The 24566-nt window shown below is 39.6% G+C and overlaps 2 protein-coding genes across 2 annotated transcripts; one reads left to right on the top strand and one right to left on the bottom strand.

The window, feature by feature from the left end:
* Positions 1-926: 926 nt before the first annotated feature.
* Positions 927-7400, top strand: lrrc39 (leucine rich repeat containing 39). The gene is made up of 8 exons (XM_088927932.1): positions 927-1087; positions 2067-2172; positions 2379-2535; positions 2945-3081; positions 4190-4335; positions 4905-5057; positions 5509-5648; positions 7280-7400. The coding sequence occupies exons 1-8, from the start codon at positions 960-962 to the stop codon at positions 7351-7353; spliced, it is 1041 nt and encodes a 346-aa protein (XP_088784058.1). The 5' UTR covers positions 927-959; the 3' UTR covers positions 7354-7400.
* On the bottom strand, positions 6992-23530 carry trmt13 (tRNA methyltransferase 13). The gene is made up of 11 exons (XM_088927931.1): positions 23218-23530; positions 22760-22809; positions 22188-22254; positions 21814-21876; positions 21657-21726; positions 20840-20946; positions 19690-19857; positions 19434-19506; positions 18338-18412; positions 17380-17782; positions 6992-7682 (listed from the first exon to the last, which is right to left on the bottom strand). The coding sequence occupies exons 1-11, from the start codon at positions 23350-23352 to the stop codon at positions 7505-7507; spliced, it is 1389 nt and encodes a 462-aa protein (XP_088784057.1). The 5' UTR covers positions 23353-23530; the 3' UTR covers positions 6992-7504.
* Between the last annotated feature and the right edge of the window lie 1036 nt (positions 23531-24566).

Raw genomic sequence — 24566 nt, 5'->3', positions numbered from 1 at the left:
TTGTTCTTGAAGACGAGCACGTTTTGGACGCACCTGAATTTTTTCCTGAGGGCACGGAAAGTACACCAGTTGCATAGCGATTGATTGGCACTGGGAGGTGAGCGGTCAACAGGAGACAATACGGATTCCGAATTTAGTTCTTCAAATATGTCAGTAATTTTACAGGCTTGCTAAAAATTGGCAAAAGTCCTCACAAGAATGCTATGAAATCCGGGTCTGAAATTTACAACACAGATTTATGTAGTATTAACCCAAAACGTGAAGAGAGCAAACGGCTGCTTTTAAGTCTGCTACAATACAGTTTGACGCTCTTTTCTATTTTTGTTTGACTTTATTTCTTTCGTTGTACACACTAATGCTCTGCATTTTTGGCTAAGCTCTCTTGTTTGTTTAAATGGGTGTTTACCAAGCTCATGAATCGTGTCAACAAAACCTGCTTGTGAGTGGGGTATTTCTTGAAGTTGACAACTTGAGAATACCATGGAGACAAGAAGTAATAACCTAAATAAAATCTGCACAACACACATTTCCAGGGGGCAGCATGGTGGCACAGTAGTTAGCATTGCTGCCTTGCAGCACTGGGGTCCTAGATTCAATTCTGTGCTATCTATCTGGAGTTTGTACGTTCCCTCTTGTTTGTGTGAGTTTCCTTCCACACTCCTAAAACATACTGGTAGGTGGCTTTTAGGGAAATTGGCCCTGGTGTGAGTGTGCGCATGTTTGTATCTGTGAGCCCTGCAATAGAATGGCATCCCATCCAGGGTGTATCACACCTTGTGCTCATTGCTAGCCAGGATAGGCTCCATCTCCCCCATGACCCTGTATTGGATAAAGCGGTTAGAAAATGGAGTGAAAATGCACAGCAGCCTCTTCAGTAAGACTGTCCTATCCTGCCCTGAAACAGAGGTAGCCATGCGATAGAGCTCAGCGGCCTCTGTGTGACTGCCGAGTGAAGAGCTATGACAGGCATAGCAGTGTGTGTTGGGACAGTGAGCTCCATCAAGCACCTGTGGGAGACCAAGATCAAGGAGGCCAGAGATGACCTGCAAAGGCAGAAGGAGCTGAGGGACAGGGCTTCTGTTGGCAGGTAGGTGGGACACTGTCCTTTGTTGCCTTACTGACAGTAGTCTGTTCCAGGTATCAAGTCTTTTTCCATATCTTGCTCCCAAGAAAACTTGGATAAGGACAGTAATATGAGTCATTTCTCTCCTCTAACTTGTTTGGTAGTTAGAAGTTAATTGTTCCTAGAGTCTCAGCCAGCCATTTCTTGAAGGAAGTCAGGGTACTAGTTTAATCAAAACAGCTGGGTAGCTTGTTTCAAACTCCACCACCTTTTGTGTAAAGATATGGCTCCTGTCACTTTTGGAGGATCTTATCCAACCGTTTCTTGAAAGAAGCCAAGGTATCAGCTTCAACAACACGGCCGGGTAGTCAGTTCTACACTCCAACAATTAAAGATTACAATTCTGCCCTTTACTTTGAAATACCTTGGTGGGCTGCACTCTCCTCACTTGTGCTGTGTCATTGCTGCAGACCACAGCTTTCTGTGCCTTCTCTACCTCAGACTTTAGCTGTACTGATAATTTGCAATCTTTAAAAACAACATAGTTTTAATTGTTTCAGCTCCCAAGTTGTAAGATATTTCACCGTGCCTTAAAAAATATTAAAAAATCGAACTTGCTGGTCCTGGGGGCAGGAGCTGGGTGAGCCTCACTACACCTATTCTGAGTGGAAGTCCTTCTAGACTTTTCTGTGGCACTCCTCTGCTTGGTACTGGTGTTCCACTGCTGTTCTGGAACAGGGATGTGTGTGGGCCAGAGGTGAGCCACAGCAGTGAGGCTGATGGAATGACGGAAAGTGATTCCAAACTATGGCATGATAGTTACAGCAATAGTAGGCAATAAATTTAGCAAACACAAATCCCTTTGCAGGAATCTTAGCTGTTTGTCAGCACTTAATAAAAATTAATAGATTCTCCTAGCCGACCAGGAGGTGAGACTGTATTGCAGATGTCTATCCTGGTCAAACCAATAACAGGTTTTCTTAACCGTGACCTCCCACCCCAGGCTGGCCCATGTCTGGGAGGATCGTATCACTCTGGCCAGACTGAAGCAGAAGGTGGTAACAGAGGAAGGAAGGATCATTCTGAGGATTGAGAAGGAGGAATGGAAGGTACAGACCTAATGTCATACATGGCCATGTTCTGAAACAATATGTGCGGCAGAAAACCTAGATCAAACCAGAACTATAACAAAATAGTTTAGTTCTTTTTTTTCCTGTTGAAATTGTGATGTCTTCTCTGCTCTACTTCTTTTAACACCACAATAACCTCCTTGCCACGCTCAGTTTGGGCTGTCAGTGCCTCCTTTGTCTCTCAGACTCTTCCCACAGCGCTGCTGCAGCTGGCCAACCTACAAGAGTGGCAGCTCCACAGGACAGGCCTGCAGAGTATCCCCCGGTTCATAGGGAGCTTCATGAATCTCATTGTGCTGGACCTGTCTCGGAATTCCATCACAGAAATCCCCAAGGAAATAGGTTTGTGCATTCCAATCTCCAGATCTCCCAATCTTACTTACTGGACAAAATACAACATTGTTGAGAACTGCAAGTGTGCTTGTTCAAATATTAAAACTGCAGCAGGCAGGAGAATCATTAGGTAGCCAGTGTTATTTTGCATAATTGAAAGTAATGGGATTATAGAGGAACTCATAGTCAGCTAAGATGTAGGTACAGTATGAATTTTTCAATCAGATGTATTGGCTCCAGATACTTTAAAAAACATTAAAACATTTACCCTCTCCATATTTAATCTTGTCTCCTGCTAAATTTGCACATGTATTTTTCCATTTAATGCGTGAAATTAATGCGTGCAAGTTAATTATCCGAGCACCATAAGGTGTCAGATGTTTAGGTGAGACTAAATAGGGATGGGTGACCTCCGCAGGCCAGCTGACCAGGCTGAGGGAGCTGCTACTGAGCTACAACAGAGTGAAGAGCATCCCGGAGGACCTGAGTGCCTGCGAAAGTCTGGAGAAGCTGGAACTGGCCGTCAACCGTGACCTCTGTGAGCTTCCGATACAGGTAATGCCACTCACACACCACAGAAATACTGAAGGATCTCTTTAGAACTGTAGTTTTGTCACATTCAGAAGAAACCGTAGTGATCATCATGCATACAAAGTCTGTCAACATAACAAGATAACAATAGTTAAAACCAAGAGGGAGGATTTCAGACCATGTAGCCCATTTGGTAGTTGTTGATCCAATGATCGCATCCAGCCTTTCTTAAAAGGGTGTCATCTTCAACAATATGGCTGATTAGCTTATTCCACACTCCTACCACTCTTTGTGCAAAGACGTGCCTCTTGTTCTCAGAACTTAACTGTGCTTTCCACTTGTGTTCTCTGGTTTGTATTTCACTGTTCCACAGACAAATATTTAGTAACACTATGGTAACACAAATAAACAAGATATTACAACAAATACAACATTACACCGTAAGCAAAACAAGCCTTCTCAGAGACTTACGTTCTTCAGACCCAGAACTCCAGAATGCCCTATAACTTGAAATCCTATACAACACCTTGACAGGCCAACAAGAGAAGTACCTGGATCCTAAAGAAAAGAGTGTGACCCAACACTAAATTTCCCTTCTTACTACTGTACATGCCCAAAACTGAATGGGAATCTACCTATTCTAAAGATGTATTTCCAAACTAGCATAAAATGTTTTTAGCCTAAGGATTCCACAATAAAAGAAATCATGTTATATCTAAAATCAGAAGCAAGCTCTGTATAACAAGGTTCAAATTACTTAGCCAGAATCTGGTCTGCTATTGGCTGATTAGAACAAAGTCCTCTCAAAGGGCACAAGACTTAGAGGAAGAAGTGAGTGATGGTGTTCTTTCTTCTGTTTGCTTCCATTTTCTTCTTTTCCTCCTACTTATTTGCTGTCTTTGTCTTTTCATGCTGTATTCTGTCTGTCAAAGCCTCTAATGATTTACCATGAAGTTTAAATTAATCAGAGTAAACCGCCTGAAACCCCCCAATTGATAATTTGTGTTCATTTGTATGACAATATCTGCATAACCTGATTGTAACAATACCATTCATGGTTCCTGTTTAAAGATTCAATTAGCTGATCTGCACTGGATTTTCAATAAAGGCACTGGAGATTGTTTTCTTCCAGTTAAGCAGGCTGAAGAACCTTTCCCACCTGGATCTATCCATGAACCAGTACACTGCGATCCCTGACGCAGTGATCAGCATGCCTGCGCTGGAGTGGCTGGACATGGGGGGGAACAGGCTTCAGGATCTGCCAGAGGATATTCACAGGTAGCATCCTGTGGCCCTGTGATGATTTAGGAAAGTTAACGGAAGACACTTCATTCCATTTCCAGTCACCTCAGGCTTTCATTAAAGCAACTAAAACAAGGAAGAATACTGAAGCTTTACAAAATGTGATCAACAATGTTTAATAAATAATTTAAATGTTACCAGCTTAAAATAGGAATGGTTTATGAAAAGTTAGCTTGTCTGCAATATACTTTATTTTCAGTGTTTATTTTCTATCTGCTAATCATGTTTTGCATGGTAATTAGCATGAGTATTAGCAATCTTCATTAATTAGTTTATTGAAAAGTGATCATTGTTCCATTGGTTATTTTAAACAGTGTAGTAGTGCTTATTGTACACTTCGTAGATCTCTATCCTCTTAAAAAGAATGTTAGTTTTTTCCTTACTTATTTTGAGTTTTTATGTTTTTAATAGGGAAACAGAATGGGCCACTTTACTTTATAGGGACACTACAAGATTCGTAATAGGCATTGAAAGAAAAAACCCTAAAAGTGTCATTTTCACTGCCTATGAATGTTCCTTGTAGGAATTCTCTGTTTTTTTTACAGAATGGAAAATCTGCACACTCTGTGGCTACAGAGGAATAAAATCAGGTTTCTTCCAGACAGTATCAGTAAGATGACAAATCTGGGAACATTGGTACTCAGCAGTAACCAGCTCCAGGACATCCCAGTCTGCATGGAGAACATGGTGAACCTGAGGTAGCCACATAAAGAGCTTTAATATCAGCAGTTCTCTATGAAAGACAGTAATGCTGTGTATGGAAACATATTCAAAGCATTTTTATTTCATATCTGCATTGTAAATCCTATTAGAAGAGGGACTGCATATGTTGGATGAAAGTTTTTGTGGAATGTTTTTACACAAGACCATGGTTCTGAGATTCTGAGAAAAAAAATGGTATGCAGCAAAATTCCATCATTTAATCTTTGGCTCCAGTCACGCGTCTTTGACTGGACACCGACTAGAATACTAGCTTACTGTAGTAGGCTTTTAGAGACTTCCTTTCCATCTGGGAATGGCTGACAATGATAGCTTTTAAAGTGCTTCATTAAGCCACTTCTTCCAAAGAAAGGTTTGCTTTCCATCTGAACTTTCAAACTAGTTGTTGTGCCTTCCCCAAATAACTTACAATATACCCTGTTCTTCTAGGTTTGTCAACTTCAGAGACAATCCTCTCAAGCTAAAGGTGACTCTGCCAAGGATGGTCATGTCTGAGGAAGACGAGGACGATAGAGAGATGTTTGGGAGGGAATTCATGCAGGCCTACATCCAGGAGTCAAAAAGCAGAGGTTAATTATTTATCTTATGACAGTATCAAATGTGCAGCAGCTAATTTAAATTTCACACTCCTGGTTTATTGTGTCAACACTGACGGCTGTATGTTAATGAGTCACCTCTTAATCTCATCTTTTCAAGGAATGGTGGATTCTGTTTACTGCACCTCACCTCTCACTTCGGAGGTTTACAAGGGCAAACGGCACATTACGGTCTCATGCATCATATAGGGGTAGAATAGATGCTACTAGTATAAAAAAAGCCAAACAACTGTTTGCAATTCTATATGTTACCAAACTGTAAACATGTTTACAGCATAATGAAAGAAGTAGTTTTGTATCAATAGGCAAAGCACAAAAAAGGAGTAATGCAATCCAAAATGCCCTGATGGGCACGCTTGAGGTGCTTTTTAATACGGACGGCAAGACTTGTAGTTGCAACAGCAGTGGCAGCAGATGAACAGGTAGAATTTATACAGACACCTAAAAAACAGAATTCCTATAGACAAACAATCAAGGACCAAACCAAGTGATTATTTAAAGGGATAAGGCTTCATAATAGTGCCATATGCAGTCTGTGCTAAATTTGGCTGTACTGCATTTACAGTATTAAATACTATAAAAACTTTACTCAGTACTCAAGTAAATCGTACTTAAGCAAAAACGCTACTGTTTACTTAATACTTTAAGACATATGCAAGTCTTTTTTTTCCCTGAAAGAGTAGCAAGGTCGATTTAGATTTCGTCATACAACACCCAAAAAATTATCTGCTTCTCTGAAGCATTGTGTTTAAAACAATGATAAGGGCAGTACATATACACTTAGCCTCAAAGGTTATCAGATATAAAACAAGGACTTTGTATAAGGGGCAATTCTGTAACAGCGGTAACTCCATAACAATAAAATAACTGTTCTGGCATCGCTCTCTTCCCTGCCACGTACCATCATACCATAACAGCATGTGAAAACATGTGGTGCTCAGTACAGAGACATCAGGCACAGCACCATGTATTTCAATGGGGTGTTCATTGTGTCATGCAATTTATGGAGTACAACAGCCCGCTTTCTGAGATACTGGCATACACTGATGCTTGATAAAATAGTTCTATTACTTTCAACCTCAATTCTCTGTGCAAACATCGCTTATAGACACTATTTTACTCATAATGCTGAAATTAAAAAACTGAGGACTCAAATTATTGCATAATGTGAAAAAGGTAATGGTTCAGTCACAAATTAAAGACCAGTGAATCAAATCTTATGCTCCAATAAAAGGAATGTGGAAAGGAAAATGTACTTTGAAGACTGAATTAAAAAACAATGTTATGAGACAGAGACACATTTCCAGGGTATTCCAGGACTTCATTTTATTATAGCTATTTTCTAGGACATCCAGGGGTTTCAAAGTTTCATATGAACCCTGGGAAATGTCACCAGGGGCATTCTCTCTGATGTAAAACTCACAAAATTAAATCCTTCTGAGCAAGTAACAGGGACCCCTGAAGATGTTGGTCTGTACTACACATACATCTAACAAGCTAAAAAAATCATATAGGGAAGAAAATACTTCCATAAGGACAGATAATATGAACATTTTGTTAAAACAACATGTGTATCCAAGTAAAAAATTCTCTTTCTTTTTCAGATACCAAAATTAATTTCAAATCCGTATTAAATGTTGCAATTGAGGCAGTTCAGGAAGATTCACTGGGACTGTGATTGAAGTGGCTGGACTCTCACTCAGGACTTTTCTCTCTGAGCTTTCTGTCAAGCACTCTGTCTTTTACTGACCAAGGATATTCGCCTTCAGCTCCACAGACAGGATGTACTTATTCCAGTCGCAGCTGCACAGAACAGATTACCTGTTCTATTAGGGAGTCTTGACAGGTACAGCAGTGAGGAGGACATTTTCTAAGGAAATGTCTGGACTGGTGTAGTATTGTAACTCAGCAGCGTAGCCTTTCCGCCGCAGGTAATCGACCCTGCCTTCATCTATCAGAAGCTTACAGAGACGGCCAATGCTCTCCCGATCTTCAGCAGGAAGAATCCTGGAAAACAGGAGACAAGAAGCACACATGTAGAGGATATAGCAACTTTGATTTAAGGTATAATAAGTAGTCCTAATATACCAGATAGAAAATATGTAGGCTTAAATCATGATTTATGCTAAGACAGCAGCTTTCAGCAATCATGTATTGCTAATATTGACAATCAAGAGTTTTTTGTTCCCCTCTTTTAACATGTCAGACAGGCTGTAAACTGTACATCAATGTTTATTCCGGTAACAGAACTTTTTGTACCCATTAGCTAACAACTTATTATTAAATGTTATGTTACAGGGTGACACTTTTAGTTTAGTTCTTTAGAAGTCAGATTTTTAAAACTAAAGATAATTACATATTTAAATAACTACATGCCTGATGTAGATGTCAATGACAGGTAAAATCAAGAGTAAGTAGCAGATTTATATTTTTGATTAAAGTGCTTCAGATCAGTCAGTAGGTGTTGATGGGCCAATCTGGCTGTAGTTTCAACAAGCTCCTGGACAGCTCAGTCCTAAAACCATCATCCTTTTGCCACTCAGTTTTAAATTTTAAGACTTTAGTTAAAATGATGTAACAAAAGACAGGATCTGCCTTGCACAATATGAAAAAAAACCTTTACAAATCCGATCTGCTGTTTTTCTACTTTGCTGTGGTCAGTGCTGAATGTAGTACAGTACCAGACCCATATAGTACTCACAGAGGCTGGGGTCAGCTCCAACTTGTCACACAGGAACAGAGGCAAACAGGTGGGGTAGTAAAATAATTTACCTCCAACTAATGTACTCTGGCAATTCAGTTACTTTTTCAAGAGAATCAGAATAATGAATGGGTGGTTTTCATGGATGTCACTAATTTATGTGATGCCCGTGCTGCCATTTTCCTTCACTAGGTCACACAAAGAGTTCTGCCCTGGAGTGTCCATGCTTAAGTACTGCCACGGCTTCCAGACTTGGCGCACTGCAATATCATATGCCAATTAGCATTTCCTAGAACACTTATCCACTGACATTTGTAAGAGACAGACCACTAAGATTTCGGACATTAAAGAGATTGATAAAAAATTCCAGTATAAACAATTTTCTGTGGACAGGGCCAGTAGTGACTTATACAGATACGGTAAATTACTCAATATTCAATTTTTCTATCTACAGTAATTTTAATAATAATAAACATTTGAGTTTTGATTGTGATGCGATTCCCACAGACCTCTATTTTCAGTTTGTTCAAGAAAGCTAATTTCATATAGACATCTATCCATCGCAAGGCACACACAGACACAAATATTCACACACTCACACCAGGGCCAGTTTTCCCAGAAGCCAATTAACTTGCCAGTATGTCTTTAGATGGTACGAGGAAATGGGTGGTAATCCCAAAGATGACAGATGATAATACTATTGACATTCTATTTTAGAAAATATTCTATATAGAAAATGTAATAGTAAATTTAATATATTGTCGTGAAAATGATTCCTGATTTCTTATATTATTGCAAATTTTTTTACACTGAATGTTTTCAACCAAAATCTAATATGAGATAAAGGGAACCTGAGTGAACTTATTTCATTTATTTAATAAACAAAGGTATCCAACACTGACTGGCACTGTGTGAAAAAGTAATTGCCCCCTAGTTAAACCAACCTAATTAAAGGGATAATTTAGAGTCAGCTGACTGAACACCGCCAGGCTTGATTACAGCCAGCCCTGCTCAATATAAACCTCACTTACTGTATTTTGACCCTTACCATCAGAGTCACGTTACCAGCTCAAAGATTCAACAAGCACATTATGCCACATTCAAAGGAAATTCCTGAAGAGATCAGAAACAAAGTTGTTGATATCCATCAGTCTGGAAAGAGTTACAAGCGATTTCTAAGGCTCTAGGAGTTCACCGAACCACAGTGAATCTTCCCAGGAGTGGCCGGCCTGCCAAAATTTCTCCAAGGGCATGGCATAAAATCATCCAGGAAGTCACAAACGATCCTAAAAAAAACATCCAAAGACCTGCAGGCTTCCCTTGCCTCAGCTAAGGTCAGTGTTCATGACCCCACAATCAGAAAGAGACTGGGCAAAAATGGGCTTCATAGGAGAGAAGCAAGGCGGAAACCACTGCTTACCAAGAAGAACATAAATGCTCGTCTCTCATTTGCCAAGAAGCACCCCAAGATGATCCCCAAGCCTTTTGGGAGAATATATGGACAGATGAATCAAAAGTGGAACTTTTTGGACGACATGGGTCCTATCATGTCTGGCATACACACAGTACTCCACAGTAAGAACAAACATGGTGGTGGTAGTGTGATGGTATGGTGATGCTTTGCAGCCTCAGGACCTGGACAACTTGCCAGAAAGAAGACAACTTGTCTTCTTCAGACAATTGAAGAAATTCTGCTCTGTATCAGAAAATTCTTAAGGAGAATGTCCGGTCATCCGTCCGTGAATTGAGGCTGAAGCGTAGTTGGGTCATGCAGCAAGACAATGATCCAAAACACAAAAGCAAGTCCACATCAGAATGGCTGAAAAGAAGCAAAATTAAAGTTTTGGAGTGGCCTAGTCAAAGTCCAGACCTAAACCCAATAGAAATGCTGTGGCAGGATCTGAAACGACCAGTTCATGCTCGAAAACCTACCAATGTTTCTGAATTAAAGCAGTTCTGACAGGAAGAGTGGGCTAAAATTCCTCCATAGCAATGTGAAAGACTGATGTTGTATTCTAGAAAGCATTTGGTTGCAGTCACTGCGGCTAAAGGTGGCACAACCAGTTACTAAGTGTAAGAGGGCAATTACTTTTTCACACAGGGGATATGGGTGTTGGATAACTTTGTTTATTAAATAAATAAAATAATAATTAAAAAAGTGTTATGTGTTCACTCAAGTTCCCTTTATCTAATATTAGATTTTGTCTAAAGATCTGACAACGTCCAGTGTGACAAATATGCAATAAGAGTGGAAATCAGGATTTGTAAAACCAGTGTATCATACAGGCAAAAATTAAGAGCTCCCTCAGAATGACTGACTCATAAATGAAAAAATAACAATGAACTGATTCGTCATTTTATAATAAAATAAAAAATATAATTGCAGTCCTGCAGGCACACAAAGAAATGTCCAATCCAATCAGTCATTTAAGGGACACGCACCCATGGTTAAAAAGAAAAAAACAACAACAATATTCTCTATTGGAAACGGCATACTGTAGTGCTGGAGTCTGACAGTTGGTTAGAATGTTGACGGAGGTATACAGTCAAATAACTGTTGTGGTTTTACCTCAGAATTAAATGAGGAAAAGCACAAGTGTCAGCTGACTGTATCTGGTATCCCGGGTCTTTATTTTCCCTCATTTAACAATAACATTACCTACTACTTGTGTCTCTACCTGAGACTTGCAACAGAAATTTGGGTGCTCGTCCAAGGATCAGCATCTGATGTCTGAAGGAGCTGATCTGGTGATTTAAGAACCCAGGGCAAACAGATCAGAGCAGTCTGAAGTGTTCTATGAGGCAGGTGCAGAGGAGCAAACCTGCCAGATTAGTACAACGTCAAGGTGGAAGGGGATCCTGAGGCTGAAGACACTACACTGTTCAAGATGACAAGATAAAGACTTACAGCATGTCTCACATGGACAATAAGTACTTGCTGAGAACGCAAGTCACGTAGCAGACTGGGATCTGTCTGATTTAAATAAATGATGAAGAAAGTTGTTTTGTTTGTACTTACAGTATGTCTGTGGTAATGAATTGTTAGACCAAGAGGATCAGGGTTCAGGGAGTGGCACAGAGTTGTCCTTACTAAGGCAGCTGATACATGATGTATGATACTTGATCCAAAAATGTAATGACGGGTCAAATAATTTCCAAAACAAAAATGAGGATGAGGGGGGAGAACCTCCAAAAATGGCCTTCTTGTCAGCTGATTTAGCAAGAACTGAATTTAAAAAAGTTAGCTCTTTAAAAGGAGCTAAGTAAAAAATTGCTGCAGTACACAACCACTGCCACTCTCCCCTCAGTAACAAATGTAGCTTATCTAGTGGTCTTAACAGAGAAAATTTACAAACCCAGCATGACAGCTTGGTGCCTATCAGAAATTCCATTTCTGCAATGCACGGAGTTTAAGATTCTGTATCGTAATTGGAAAGAACAATTGCCCCACCACAAAATAAGATCATACCTTTTGATGAATGGTACAGTATCCGAATTCCACCGTAAGAAAGGCGAGCTTATGGCTGACTATGCCCATGTAGACTCCATAATAAACTTCACAAGGTTTAAAAATTAAACATGTTTTATTCACATTCACTTTGGTTTGGTCAACAAACAAAAAAAGGAGTTTTCCACAATACCAAAACTGTTCCTCAAAACTCAAGTAAACTAAACACGCACCTACACAAGCACGTCAGAACCACTGCGCTCTAATTTCCTCTCTGTTTTTTGAAACCTGAAACTTCTAGAATTGACATTAATGAACATTGGCGATTGGCCGTCTTAATGGCATACGCACAATTTACAAAACAATGTGGTTTTCAAATAGTAGAACATTAACATATTTACAGGACTGTTTTTAAACGAATATAACCAAATTAAAACATCACATGGCTCCTACAGATGGCTTGATGTACAGGTAATTACTACAAGTTATTGATGACTCCAGTCCTTCCACCCACATGCCCTTCTTTGCGAATCCCATGACTCTAGAGAGGCTAATTTTAGGCTTTAATGTAACTGAAGAATTAATTAAAGATGAAGGGGGAACACAGAAAACTTTGTCAGCACTGACCAGTTGTCTTAGTAAAGCAATGGAGATTCAAGACGAAAAAGCTACTGCTATAGTGAGCACTGTGTAAAGTCAAAATACTGAGAAGGAGTCTGCCTTTGTGCAAGTAGGGGCACAGGATGTCTTTATTCCCCATAGTAAGAACGTGAATATAAAATGCAGACTGCCTTTTGTACCTGAAATGACTGAAACAGTTGTGGTCGTTGAGCCTAATGAAGAAAATAACCTTCTGGAACAATTAGACATTGTGGATGGGTTAGTTGCAAGCGTCACATTTGCTCCCTATATCAAGGTACTCATCTGTAATTTTACAAGGCATGAAATAATACTGCCTCACTGAACCACTATAGTATGCATTCACCTCATAGAGACAGCACTTCAAGCTACAGTATCAGGTAATGTTGAAGTTTGTGTGAGTGCTAATGTAGTCGATACCATAACAAATTCAAATGATGACATCACATACACTGTAACAGCTTTGAGGCATCCTCCTGTAGATCTAAGCCACCTGAAAGATTAAAATTGAGAAGCTTGTATGAAGAGTATGTAGCTTTTGTATGTGATGAGGATGACATAGGGTGTTACTTGAGCCTAAAAATTGAAATTATTTTAAAACATCCCTGTCAAGAAAATCATGTATGTATGGCAATATATCATTACCAAAACCACTCTAAAATGAGCTGAAAGAGTACATAAAAGACCTATCAGCCATATGGATAGTAATGCCAAAATCCTCTTACTCATCCTCAGTAATACATCCAGAAGAAGGATGGGACTTTAAGTAGATTAACCTGTAATTAAAACATAGCCTTAATCAGAAGACTATGCTAGACCAAGACCCACTTCCACACATCCAAGATCTGACAGACACCTTGAGTGGTTATCACTTATTGATCAGGGCAAGGCTTACCACCAAGGATTCAAGGCTGCAAGGGATCTCGACAACTAACAACTTTCCGTCTCCTTGGGGTTGAGTAGGTGAGCATCCCCTTTGGGATAACCAATGCACCAGCTACTTTCCAGTGGAGCATGGATTAGAAGATGGGCTCACTGCTTGATGAATATTGTTTCCCTTATTTAGATGAGTCCCTTTGTAATACAAAGACCTTTGAAAATCACATTGAGTGGATGAGGCGATTACTGAGAGCGCCTTAAAGACATGGTGTCAAGTTAAGACCAACTAATAAAAATTGGTTATTCAAGAGTGAAATTCGATATGCAGGTCGCTTGGGATCGGCCGAAGGAGTACAGATTGATCTATAAATTATGGAAGCTGTCCAAGTCTTGAAAGAGAAAACAACACAGTTGTTGTTGGTGTTCATAAGCTTATGGATTTTCTAAGCTACTATCATAGCTATATACAAGACTTCTCATGAATCACCAAGCCAATTTATGAATTACTCCAGGTGAAGATTAGTGTAACAGGAACATCCTAAAAAGATTTTTCAACAAGAGGAAGCATGTCCAACTGTCTTTCATGACTCCTTTTAAATGGACTGACAAATTCAAGAGAGTACTTGAGAAATAAACAGATCTACTCACTGCCCCCCATACTAGCCTATTCAGAGTTCAACTTACCATACACCCTGCACACTGATAAAGAACTGCTTCAAGTCCTTCAGATGCATCAGAGTCCGAATGTTAATAGAACATTAACATCAGCTAGAAAAGAATTGCAAAACCCACTCAGGAAAGTTCTAATTTATTGCATTAAAATGGGCAGTCCGTGAAAAGTTTAGAGCAGGGGTGTCCAAACTACGGCCCTGGCCAGCGAGTTAATTTAGAACTATAATCAGGTTTGGCCCGATATTAAGTAAAAAATGCAGTTCCTATGTTCAAAATCACGTCTCAAAACTCAATTCGCTACCCCCTCTCCTCCTCTTTACCCTCTTCAAAACTTTAATTCTGTACATTAACGTTAGCAAGCTTTTCAAAATGGCGGAACCAAAGAAACTAAATATTGACAGCGAATGCAGGAGATTCCAGCCACACTGGCAAAATGACTTACTTTATACTTTTTCACCGAGTTCAGTGGCAAGTATGTCTGCGATGTGCTCCAAATCTCCACAACAACACTAACACCTGACTTGACAGCTGTTCTTCGGTCCAAGGAACAGCATCACTGTTCCCATTAGTAGTCATCACTAGTGAGTAAAATTTGTGAAACTTTACAGGTATATTAAAACTAGATAATATCATTATTTACATAGGTCATTTCAAGGTTACAGTATAAAATGCTTAAAACTCACCTATTAGGGTTGTCCCCTAAATTACAAGGCAATTTGGTTATTGGAATGCACTTATCTCTGGTATTATTTGTTTGTTTTTATTATTAGAGGTGGCCCGCTGCTCCATATTTTTTTCTCCATCTGGCCCCCAGTAAAAAAAAGTTTGGACACCCCTGATTTAGAGCTACTTGTATTATGCCTCACGTTTCACTGTCTACACAGAAAATAACCCTCTAACGTACATTCTAAGTAATAATAATAAAATAATAATAATAATAATAATAATAATAATAATAATAGCTTATACTTATATAGCGCTTTTCTGGACACTCCACTCAAAGCGCATTACAGGTAATGGGGACTCCCCTCCACCACCACCAATGTGCACCAATGTTCAGGTGAAATAGATAAATAGAATATTGACCAGCGAAGCAAGAAAAAGAGTGAATGCCACTTCAAAAAAACATGCATGAAAGTGTAAGCCTGTCTTGATACTTCCCCGTAGCCGGTAGTGGCTAACTAGCTCACTTCATCTGCTAAGGCGAACAGGTTAACATCAATGAAAGGGGAGCTAGGTATAGAAACTGGCTATGAACTACAGCTCCCAGAAGCTGTGATACATAAGAAACTACAATTCCCAGAAAACCCAAAGGCCGACTTTCCGACAGCATCTACAGTATGTCATGAATTTTTTAAAAATTATTTTCTAAAAAAATTAGAGAAAAAACAAGGGAGGGTTTCTAGAGCTCTTCAGACAGGAGTAGCTGGTAGCAGAAGTCCAACTGCCAGTCTCCGTAAAGATGCTACTCCAGACTCATGTGCCATCACCTCATCACCTGGTTACAAATGGAACAAATTACACATGGAAAATAGTCTTTTGTATCCACAGACTAACTTGAGGAAATAACTAGTTCTACCAGCTAAGTACAGGTGCATGGTACTGAGACATCTCCATGATGTGGGTCAGGCTGAAACTGAGAGGGCTCTTCATCTTGCCATAGAAAGATTTTAATGGCCATTCATAAAGAAACACATTGAGGAATATATGAAAAGGAGATGAAAAGATTTGCACAGGCATACCATAGACTACATCGTGATCAAGGATGGAAATTTGAAAAACTTTCAAGACACTGTATCATCTTCCCTGAGTAGGACATTCTAGGATGTTTCCTTATCACCCTCAATGTCCAGCAGAAAGGTTTAACAGGCCCCTGCTCCTGATGCTTAGGACACTGAGGAAAAAGAGAAAGAAACGTGGCAAGATCATCTCCCACGGGTTGTTCGTGCTTATAATTAAACCAGACATGAAACAACTGGTTACTCTCCTTTCTACCTGCTGTACGAACGTCATCCATGTCTACCACTCAACCTGCTGTTTGGCTTAGGAACAGAAGGAGAGTTTGACGGCTATGCTGAGAAATGGGCCAAGGGGATGACTGCAGGATACAGGATCCCTTCTGAAGACAGCTAGGCAAACAAAATGTCTCAAAGAAAAAAAAAGATTTTGATGACAACGAAGCTGTAACCAATATTGGGTCGCTACCAAGACCTCAGAGAAGTCAGTATCCACAGACGTATAAAGACACACATCACAATGAGAGACACCAACATAGAACAAACACTTAAATAGGCACACCAGTAGAGAATCAGCCAAGTGAAGAAGGACTATCAGATGGAGGTGGTTACCATGAAACTGTTGAAAGAACCAGATCACCAGAGGTCTATCCATACAGCACAATGTCACAAGCATCAAAAATTAACTATCCAACTGACCCAAGTCAGAAGTTCTACTGAGAAAGAAAACCAAGCAAATGTTTACATACCAACCATTAGAACAGCCATTGTTTTACCTCAGAATTAAATTCAGGAAAACCACAAGTCGCAGCTAATTGTATCCTGTGCCTTTATTTTCCCAAATGTAACAGTAACAGTACCTGTTACTTGCATCACTAGCTGAGACTTATAACAGTTACAATTGTTAAGCACTGTGCAATTAATATCTGAGTGCAGATGGGGTCTCCTAAGTGGCATAAATGGATAAGGCACCTGCCTTAGTTCAGGCTGAGCTCTGTGACCAGGATTCCCCAAGCAGGGGCACACAATGTGCCGAGTGCTGTCAAGGGTAGGGTGGGATTATTGTGCCATGGCTCTTGCAGCAACACAGAGACTCCCTGTGGCCTAAGGGACCCGTTTCTCCCCCAGTTGGCTTTGATTCTCTGTTACAGGGTCGGAGGTGCCCATTAATGTTCCAACTGGCTGGAAGGTGGGTGGGAGGAGCAGTCCTCATTTTTCTTTCCTTTACCTTGAACCTGGAATGAGCCTGTATCTGTTCCTTTGCAGCCTATACATGCTGACACAGCTTCCTACTTGACAGTCTTCTGTTAAGAGTTTACTACAGCAAAGCTACACAGCCAAACAAAGGTCTGATAAGCAGCAAGATACTTCAACAGTCTTAACAATGGCTAGAAGAAAAACAATTTTCTCTGTTCTACTTAAATTCTACAGAATTTGGTTAATCAAGATATCAGCAACTTTATACCCTGTTCTGACAATAACAGACGATACTTCTTGAGTGACACAAGTCACTAAAAAGGAGCAGAGAGTAACAAATCTAGAGATTATTACTGGGATAGTAAAAATGGCCTGAATACATCACACAAGTTAGCTTGTAAGGTCACATGAGAACCACCCCTGAGTACTCACCCCTCAAACTTGTCCCCTGTTGTCTCCCCTGCATACTCATGTTGCTTCTCCAGGTTCTCATCCTGCTCGCTGCTGCCCTCCTTGGATAGAGGCCCGTCACTGCCAAGCTTCTTCAAACCACACGTGGCCCAGCTGGACATACGCTGGAAGGCTCTGAAATCCTGGGCACTCAGCCCCAAACCCATGAAAAACTCCCTGCCAACATAGTGCCTCCAGTCGCATCGATGATGGCAGCACAGAGCTATGGCCAGCCCTGAGACCTGAAGTTGTGTGCTGCTTTCTGAGCTTCCTCCCACAGTCTCTGCATCTGACGGATCAGACTTCAGGCGCTTCTGTGGTGGCCCTGCCTCCTCCAAGTCCCCACTGGAGCAACAGCTCTCTACCAGACACCTCAAAGCCAGGTCTGCAGAGAGCAGAGCAGACAGCACTGTGTGAGACTTTAAAGAGAACATGAGTAGGAAAATTAGAATTTTTTGTTTCACAGCAGAATTTCCTCTACATTTTCTGAACACTTTTCGCCTGAAAACAGTTTTGAAAAATAAGCAGTAGTTTACTTGTATCCAGTTTTGCACTAAAGCAAAAAGCTTCGACAGTTCTCGTGTCCAGATCTGTATTGGAGCCACAGTAAAGAGAACCTTGAACAGCCATGAGACCCCTTGCGTACACAGACTGGGTGAATACATGCTACAACATCTACACAGTCTGCCACTCAAATACATGCCAATATGAATTACTTTTTATTATTTCTAGTTTGTATGCTGTTTGACAAAAATAATTTATTAAAGGTTCTGTCAGCACTGCAAAATGGATTAGAAAATGAATTCTCTCATTACTGTGATTAAAACAGCTTTTCTTAAAAACATCAGTATGAATAGGAGAAAAAACAAGAACATTCCTTCTGTAACAGCTGGTCAAAGCCCAAAGAGGTGACTAACAACTTCAGGTTTTAGTCTGTTACCTGTAGCCACTCCACACAGGTGTTTTCCTACTCCAACCACAGGGAGTTTCTTCTCTTGGAGGAAGGGAACTTTATCTGAAAGCAAAGATACATAGATCAGTTTGTTTTAGGACATGGCATTGCAAAGCAGACCTTTCCTTTAAACAGGTCAAAAACAGGGCGAAACAGAAGATGCAGTCTCAGACTGAAAACAGGAGGCAATGTTTTATAGTGTAGGGTGTGTGAAAATGCCCAGTCGTGCAGTGGATGTTGAGTTGAGGGGGGTCATTCATAACATCGTAATGGAGAATCACAGGGTCACTGACTACTAAATGGACTAAAAGAGAATGGTCACTAGCTTTTCTTAAGACTCTTATTACACTATGTTTTGTATTATTATTGATATTACAAAATGGATAACAATTACAACCTTCATTTCTGTTACCTCAAAGGTGGATTTATAGGATCAAAAGTGAATGTTTTCAATTTTAGTGAAGTTGACTTGGACATGCAGTTTGTTCATTTATGGGAAACTGCAATGCTATATTTATATTTTTGGGGGTAGAAAAAATTTGCATTGATGACGGCATTTCAAATCATAATGAAAGTAAAATTTACACAGTAACTTGTAAAACTTCCAATTTACATAAAAAAATAGACAAAATGTCCAGGTATGCGCAGCACCATATTGTCTGCTGTACAGAACAAGGCAACAAACTTCCGGTGAGGTGAAGTGGATCTATTACATTTTAAACAAGCAGGCTTGTGATGCATCTCTTTAATCCAATAGAAATACCGCTCGACTTAGAAACCGTTTTGCTGACAAATACTACCTGTTAATTCTGCACGCAGATCATGTTGGAACATTTCTGTGGTGAAATGTCTGCTGCACAACCTGTACATCACATTACATTAGTCATTACAGTGACTAGAGAACTCTTGGCAACTATACAGTACTTTTACAAAGCTCACAAGTTTATCCAAGTCAGAATTTCACAAATTTGGAGATACTGTCAACCAATTTATTTTGTTACCAAGATTTAATAACCCATCTGAGAAATTGGGACTGCAGTTCCCCTTTAGTGACTGGACACTCCAATCTGTAAAATCAACTTACTTAGACACAGGTGCTGAATGTCCACTTGAAGCCTATCAAACACGGAGTGAGGGCTTTTGTGCTTCCCATCAACCTGCAAACCCAACCATAAAATCTCTCAGCAAAATGCCAGTTATGTTTCAGCTGAGTAAAAGACACACACTGACCTGCCACACAGGGACCGAGTAATTTAGGGGATGTGTTTTGGTCAGTTTGTACTGTGCTGAAGTATTGAAAAGCCTGAGTGTTTCCCAAGCAAGAATCACAAACAGCACACCTTAAAGCGAGTGGTAGCCCTCTCTACCAACAGAAAATGGACATTTTTGGCTGCTTGCAAAGCGATGTCAATCCAGTGGGATAGTTTGCCTTTCCCTGCACCAAATTCCACAAAGCATCTGTCTGGACCCAGCAACCTCAAAGATTCCAGGTTACCTAGGAGAGACGCCTGCAAAATAAACATTTGTTGTTTAAACTGCACAGCTAAAAGGACTTCTACAACGCACATTCTTTACTGGATGTTACATTCTCAACAAAAAGAGTTACAAACCAACACTATATTCCTCATTCACTCTCACACTCATAATCATTCCGACACCTGACTTGAGTACAGCTCTCTGTTCTAGGAAAGTCCGAGAATCTGACGTGCAGTGAGATTCAGATGATACTCATTTGTCTATCCATCCATTTTCTAAACACTTTATCCAATTTATGGTTGCGTGGGAGCCAAAGCCTATCCTGGCAAGCAACGGGTACAAGGCAGGATACACTCTGGATGGGACACCAGTCCATCACAGGGAACAAACAGACACAGACAAACACACACACCAGGGAACAATCTTCCTAAAAGTCATTTAACCTACCAATATCTTTGTGTGAGGAAACCAGAGCACCTATGGAACAGCTATGCAATTAAGGGAAAACATACAAACTTCAAGCAGTAAAGCACCACAGGTCTGGAATTGAATCCAAGGCCCCATCACTGCAAGGCAGAAATGCTAACCACTGCAAGTCTGTGCCACTTTTGTCTAACATCTGTTTGTGGAATTTATTTTTTTCCAAGAGGATCCTCGTATAGGGGATGAGAAGGTTTTAAATGTCTTTGGTCTTACAATGGGAAGGCGCCTCTATAGGGATATGGCTGTTCAAGAGTTATCCTTCATTTGCTCTCTATACCCTTACCTTCAACCCAAGTTTCTTTGTAATATGCAAATCGCCCTGGATACAGGCGTTTGCTAAACAAATAGATGCTCTGACATTTGAATTCATTTTTTCATTCACACAAACTAAACTTTAAATTTTCAAGTCAAGTGTCAAGATAATTTTGAGACACTTCAAATAATGTTCATGAATTGCCACCTAAACTGTATTTGCAAAGCACAGAAATGACCACACAGAACCATCAAAGTGCAGAAGAAAATAATCCACACCTGTTGTTTGAGGTGTTTCACTGCAAAGTCTCCATTCTTTGGATCGTTCAGAGCTTCGAGCAAAGCAGGGTGAGAAAGAATCTTTTCGGTATGCTTACAGTTTTTCTCTGAAAGATCAGGTGCAAAAACAGATTCCATATTATGAATCACATAAAAGTTCTCTGTAATTCGAATAGCTGTTTTTTACAAAAGACAAATGTGAAATGTGAACAATCATCATGGCATGAAAGACTTGGTACCTAAACAAACTGTGTAAATACAACAATAATATAACATAAAAACAGGAATAAATTAGTAGAAAAAAGGAAGCCAAAAAAGGAAGATTTGGAAAAGATAAGCAAAGAAAAAGAGAAAAGAAAGAAAAAAAGTTAGGGAAAGAACAGAAGGGAGAAGCCACAGTTTTCAAGATCTTTCACATGTCTGGGTCAAGCTGCAAGTTCTTGAATAATTTTAAAAAGGGCTGCTAGGCAAGTAAATATACTTATAAATATATAATAAAAGTTTGCAATTGAGGCACAAAGGGAAGAAAATGTTGGACTGCCTAATTTTTAACATTTTTACAACAAAAGACACAGTAATATGCCTAAAACCTTCTCCTGTCAATATGCTGTAAGACATAAAGAAGAAAATAATGTGGAGTGTGAATATGTTGGAAGCAGGGCTTGGATAACTAACACCCAATCTGTACTGTAAGCTGAAATAGTCAAAACTACTACACAGACACTGCAACAGCTATTTACAGTGAATGATATTAGTCCTGCAGACTGTGGTGGTGAAGTGCTCACATTTCCTCCTACCACAATATATTGGGACTCACCACCGACTGCTGCTCTCAGCCTCATGATAAGAGAGTCTAGCTCTTCGCTGGATCGAGAGGACAAGGCTATCTAAAAAAATGGACCAGAAAGATACTGAAAGACATTTCCTTGAAATACATATCTAATCCAACATCTGACTGGCATTAGGTGTTTTACCTCTTTTTCATGCATCTCCATATCCTCTTCCACACCAGCATTAATGTCGTGGACATAGTACACCTACAGCAGCAGAAATAACAAATGTTACAACAACCCACGCAACAGTCTAGTGGCAAAAAGGACCTCTGGCACAATATAGACTCTTCTAGCCTTTTCACCCAAGTTCACTAGGAATTAGCCTTTTCCATCACGCAAATTAAATACTAAGTGATTCAAGTATTTGCAGTAATCATTTTATATGAATGCAATACTCCTGGAGGACGTTCCTACTGTGTCAAATATTCATACTCGGAAAGGGCATCATAGTTTTATTGCACATGGTAGCACCTCTTCTTTCAAACCTATTACCACCAATCAGAGTAATCACTTACAGGTTTGGGCTTCTCTCTGGAATTGCACTTTTTAAGATGCTTTGCCAGGTTATCTTCATATACAGTGCTGGAAAATCAAAGAAAAAAGGTGTGCGAAGCAAAAGTAACCATTAAAGTGAATAGCCTTGTCTCTGCTAACTGACATTCTACAAAAAATAAGAAAGTGTTGTTCTGTTCTATTTTTTTCTTTTCAATTTAGATGAACTTACTTTCTGTGAGTGCAGGCTACTGAGTGACTGCTGTCACCAAACTTAAATATGTCACCAACTCAACAATGATGTAACACTGTTTCTGGTCCTGCTCCCATTAAAATAAACTTGAATTTGCTAAAAGGGACATTCATTTTGCGGGATGTCTGGTAGCACTACATGGATTCTACTTCTTCAAAAGAATACTGTACTAGATAATTTAAAAGAGTACCATAAATATTCATTTATTTTAATCACCAGTCATAAACGTAAAAGCTTGAAGTAAATGGGCTAATTTCTGTAACACTCTGCTTACTTATTCGTCTAAAAAGAGTTTTAAGGTACAGGTCTACTGCCCACTGACTGTAACCCTTTTATACTTACTGTTTTGGATCCAAAGGACATGAAATTCTTTTTCTGCCATCTTCCTTCTCCTATAAAAAATAAATTCAAACAAATTTTCTACCCTTGCCGAATGTAGGAAAACTACACACATCAAAGTGTGCTGACATAATCCCAAATCATACAAAGACACTGACTACTTAAGACATGATACTTAATAAATTGCATTTAATAGTTGAACTTTTTTTTATTTAGCTAAACGACATACACATTTCTCCAAATAAAACATTTTCTGCAATACGACATTATGGCTCAAGAACTGCTTATGGACATATGAATACAACTCCTGTTAATGTGGAACAAAAGTAAAACATGCTTGGAAATAAAAATAACACATGGTTCGTATTTGAAGAGCTGAAAGTCAAAATCGTGAACCGTGGTCTGTCCGTTACAAATCTGTCAAAGCATGTTTGCTTGCCAAAGAGAACTGTTCAACCTACGGCAATTGCATGCTCCCCACAGAACGTTTTTCCACTCGCAACAACCATTTTGCAATATCTCTTCTTTTTGTCTACGAAAAAGCCACATCGCCCAGGCAGAGGCGCAGACACACCATCCCCACAGCTTTCCGACATCTTTCATGTAGCGAAAGTGCCGATTCCACCACTCCCTAAATATCAAACGACTGTTCAATTAAACAGCTTATCTTAACAGCGTGACATATTCTATAAGTAATTTCATTTGTATAATTAAAATTAGATCTACTGCAAGGTTTAACTGTAAGACACATAAACTACAAAAAGAAGCACCCGCAACTCCCCGCAATTTGAGCCGAGATAGTACTGCCCGCCTGACGTCACAGCTCAGTTGCTGGTACTCCTTGATCTCGGACTGGCGTTTTTACAGACCGTGCTGCATCGGATTAATTTGGTCACCCCAAACAGATGTGCAGTCAGGCGAAACATTAAAAGTACATCCAAAATAGCTTTAGAAGTAAATAAGTTCTATACATTTGTTATACAATATACGTTATTCAAACATATTACCAACATCTTTAGTGACTGATATAGGTCTGACACCTAAATCACATTTTTCCCCAACATCAAATACAAAATATTAGGTAAAACAAGCCACCTAATTTCAGCTCACTCTCACTTCAATTATATTTTACAAAACAGAAAAACGATTTCAGAACTTTATATCGGTTTAATCTGTCTGTGGAAACTGGGTAACTATTTCTGTAAAATGATTGACAACTTCTTAAAAATGAAAGACCGAAATATAAGAACAGCTTCGGTTTGCACCTTTTGTTGTTTCCATTTAAATCAGGAATGTTTTGACTTTTCATTTTTTGTTCCACATGTTTTGACTTTTCATCTATCCTAAGGTTAGCAATGTATTTATTGCACATTTGTTCTGTGACAGTGACGACACCAAAAGGCATGTACTGTACATTTTATGTGGATATCCCATGTACGTAAAACGTAAAGCTAAAATACTTAACTATGCGAAAGGGTGGTGTTTCTCAGTAATTTATTATTTTACATACCTTTAGATCATTTAACATTTTAGCATACAATGCATATGCTAAAATAGATACGGAAAATGTCATTATGTCGTCCAACTACGACTTTCGTACGCTAAACGCTAGAGCGCCCATTTCAGTCAAACGAGGCTCAGAGATCGCTGACACGAACAGCCAGCGAATTTCGTGCTACTACAGCTTGCTCGGAGAGAGCTTCCTGGAAAGTCACCGTGTCCCTGTGTTACCTGCGTCCCTCCCGCCCAGAATCTGTTGGCTACAGTTACGGCTACTGAATGCACGCGCATTCTTCACAGAAAAGTGTGC

Source organism: Atractosteus spatula, chromosome 11 (genome assembly GCF_055471065.1).
Source record: "Atractosteus spatula isolate fAtrSpa1 chromosome 11, fAtrSpa1.hap1, whole genome shotgun sequence".
Lineage (NCBI taxonomy): Eukaryota > Metazoa > Chordata > Actinopteri > Semionotiformes > Lepisosteidae > Atractosteus > Atractosteus spatula.
The sequence above is the reverse complement of the archived record's forward strand: the minus strand, read 5'-3'. Positions and strand labels throughout refer to the sequence as shown.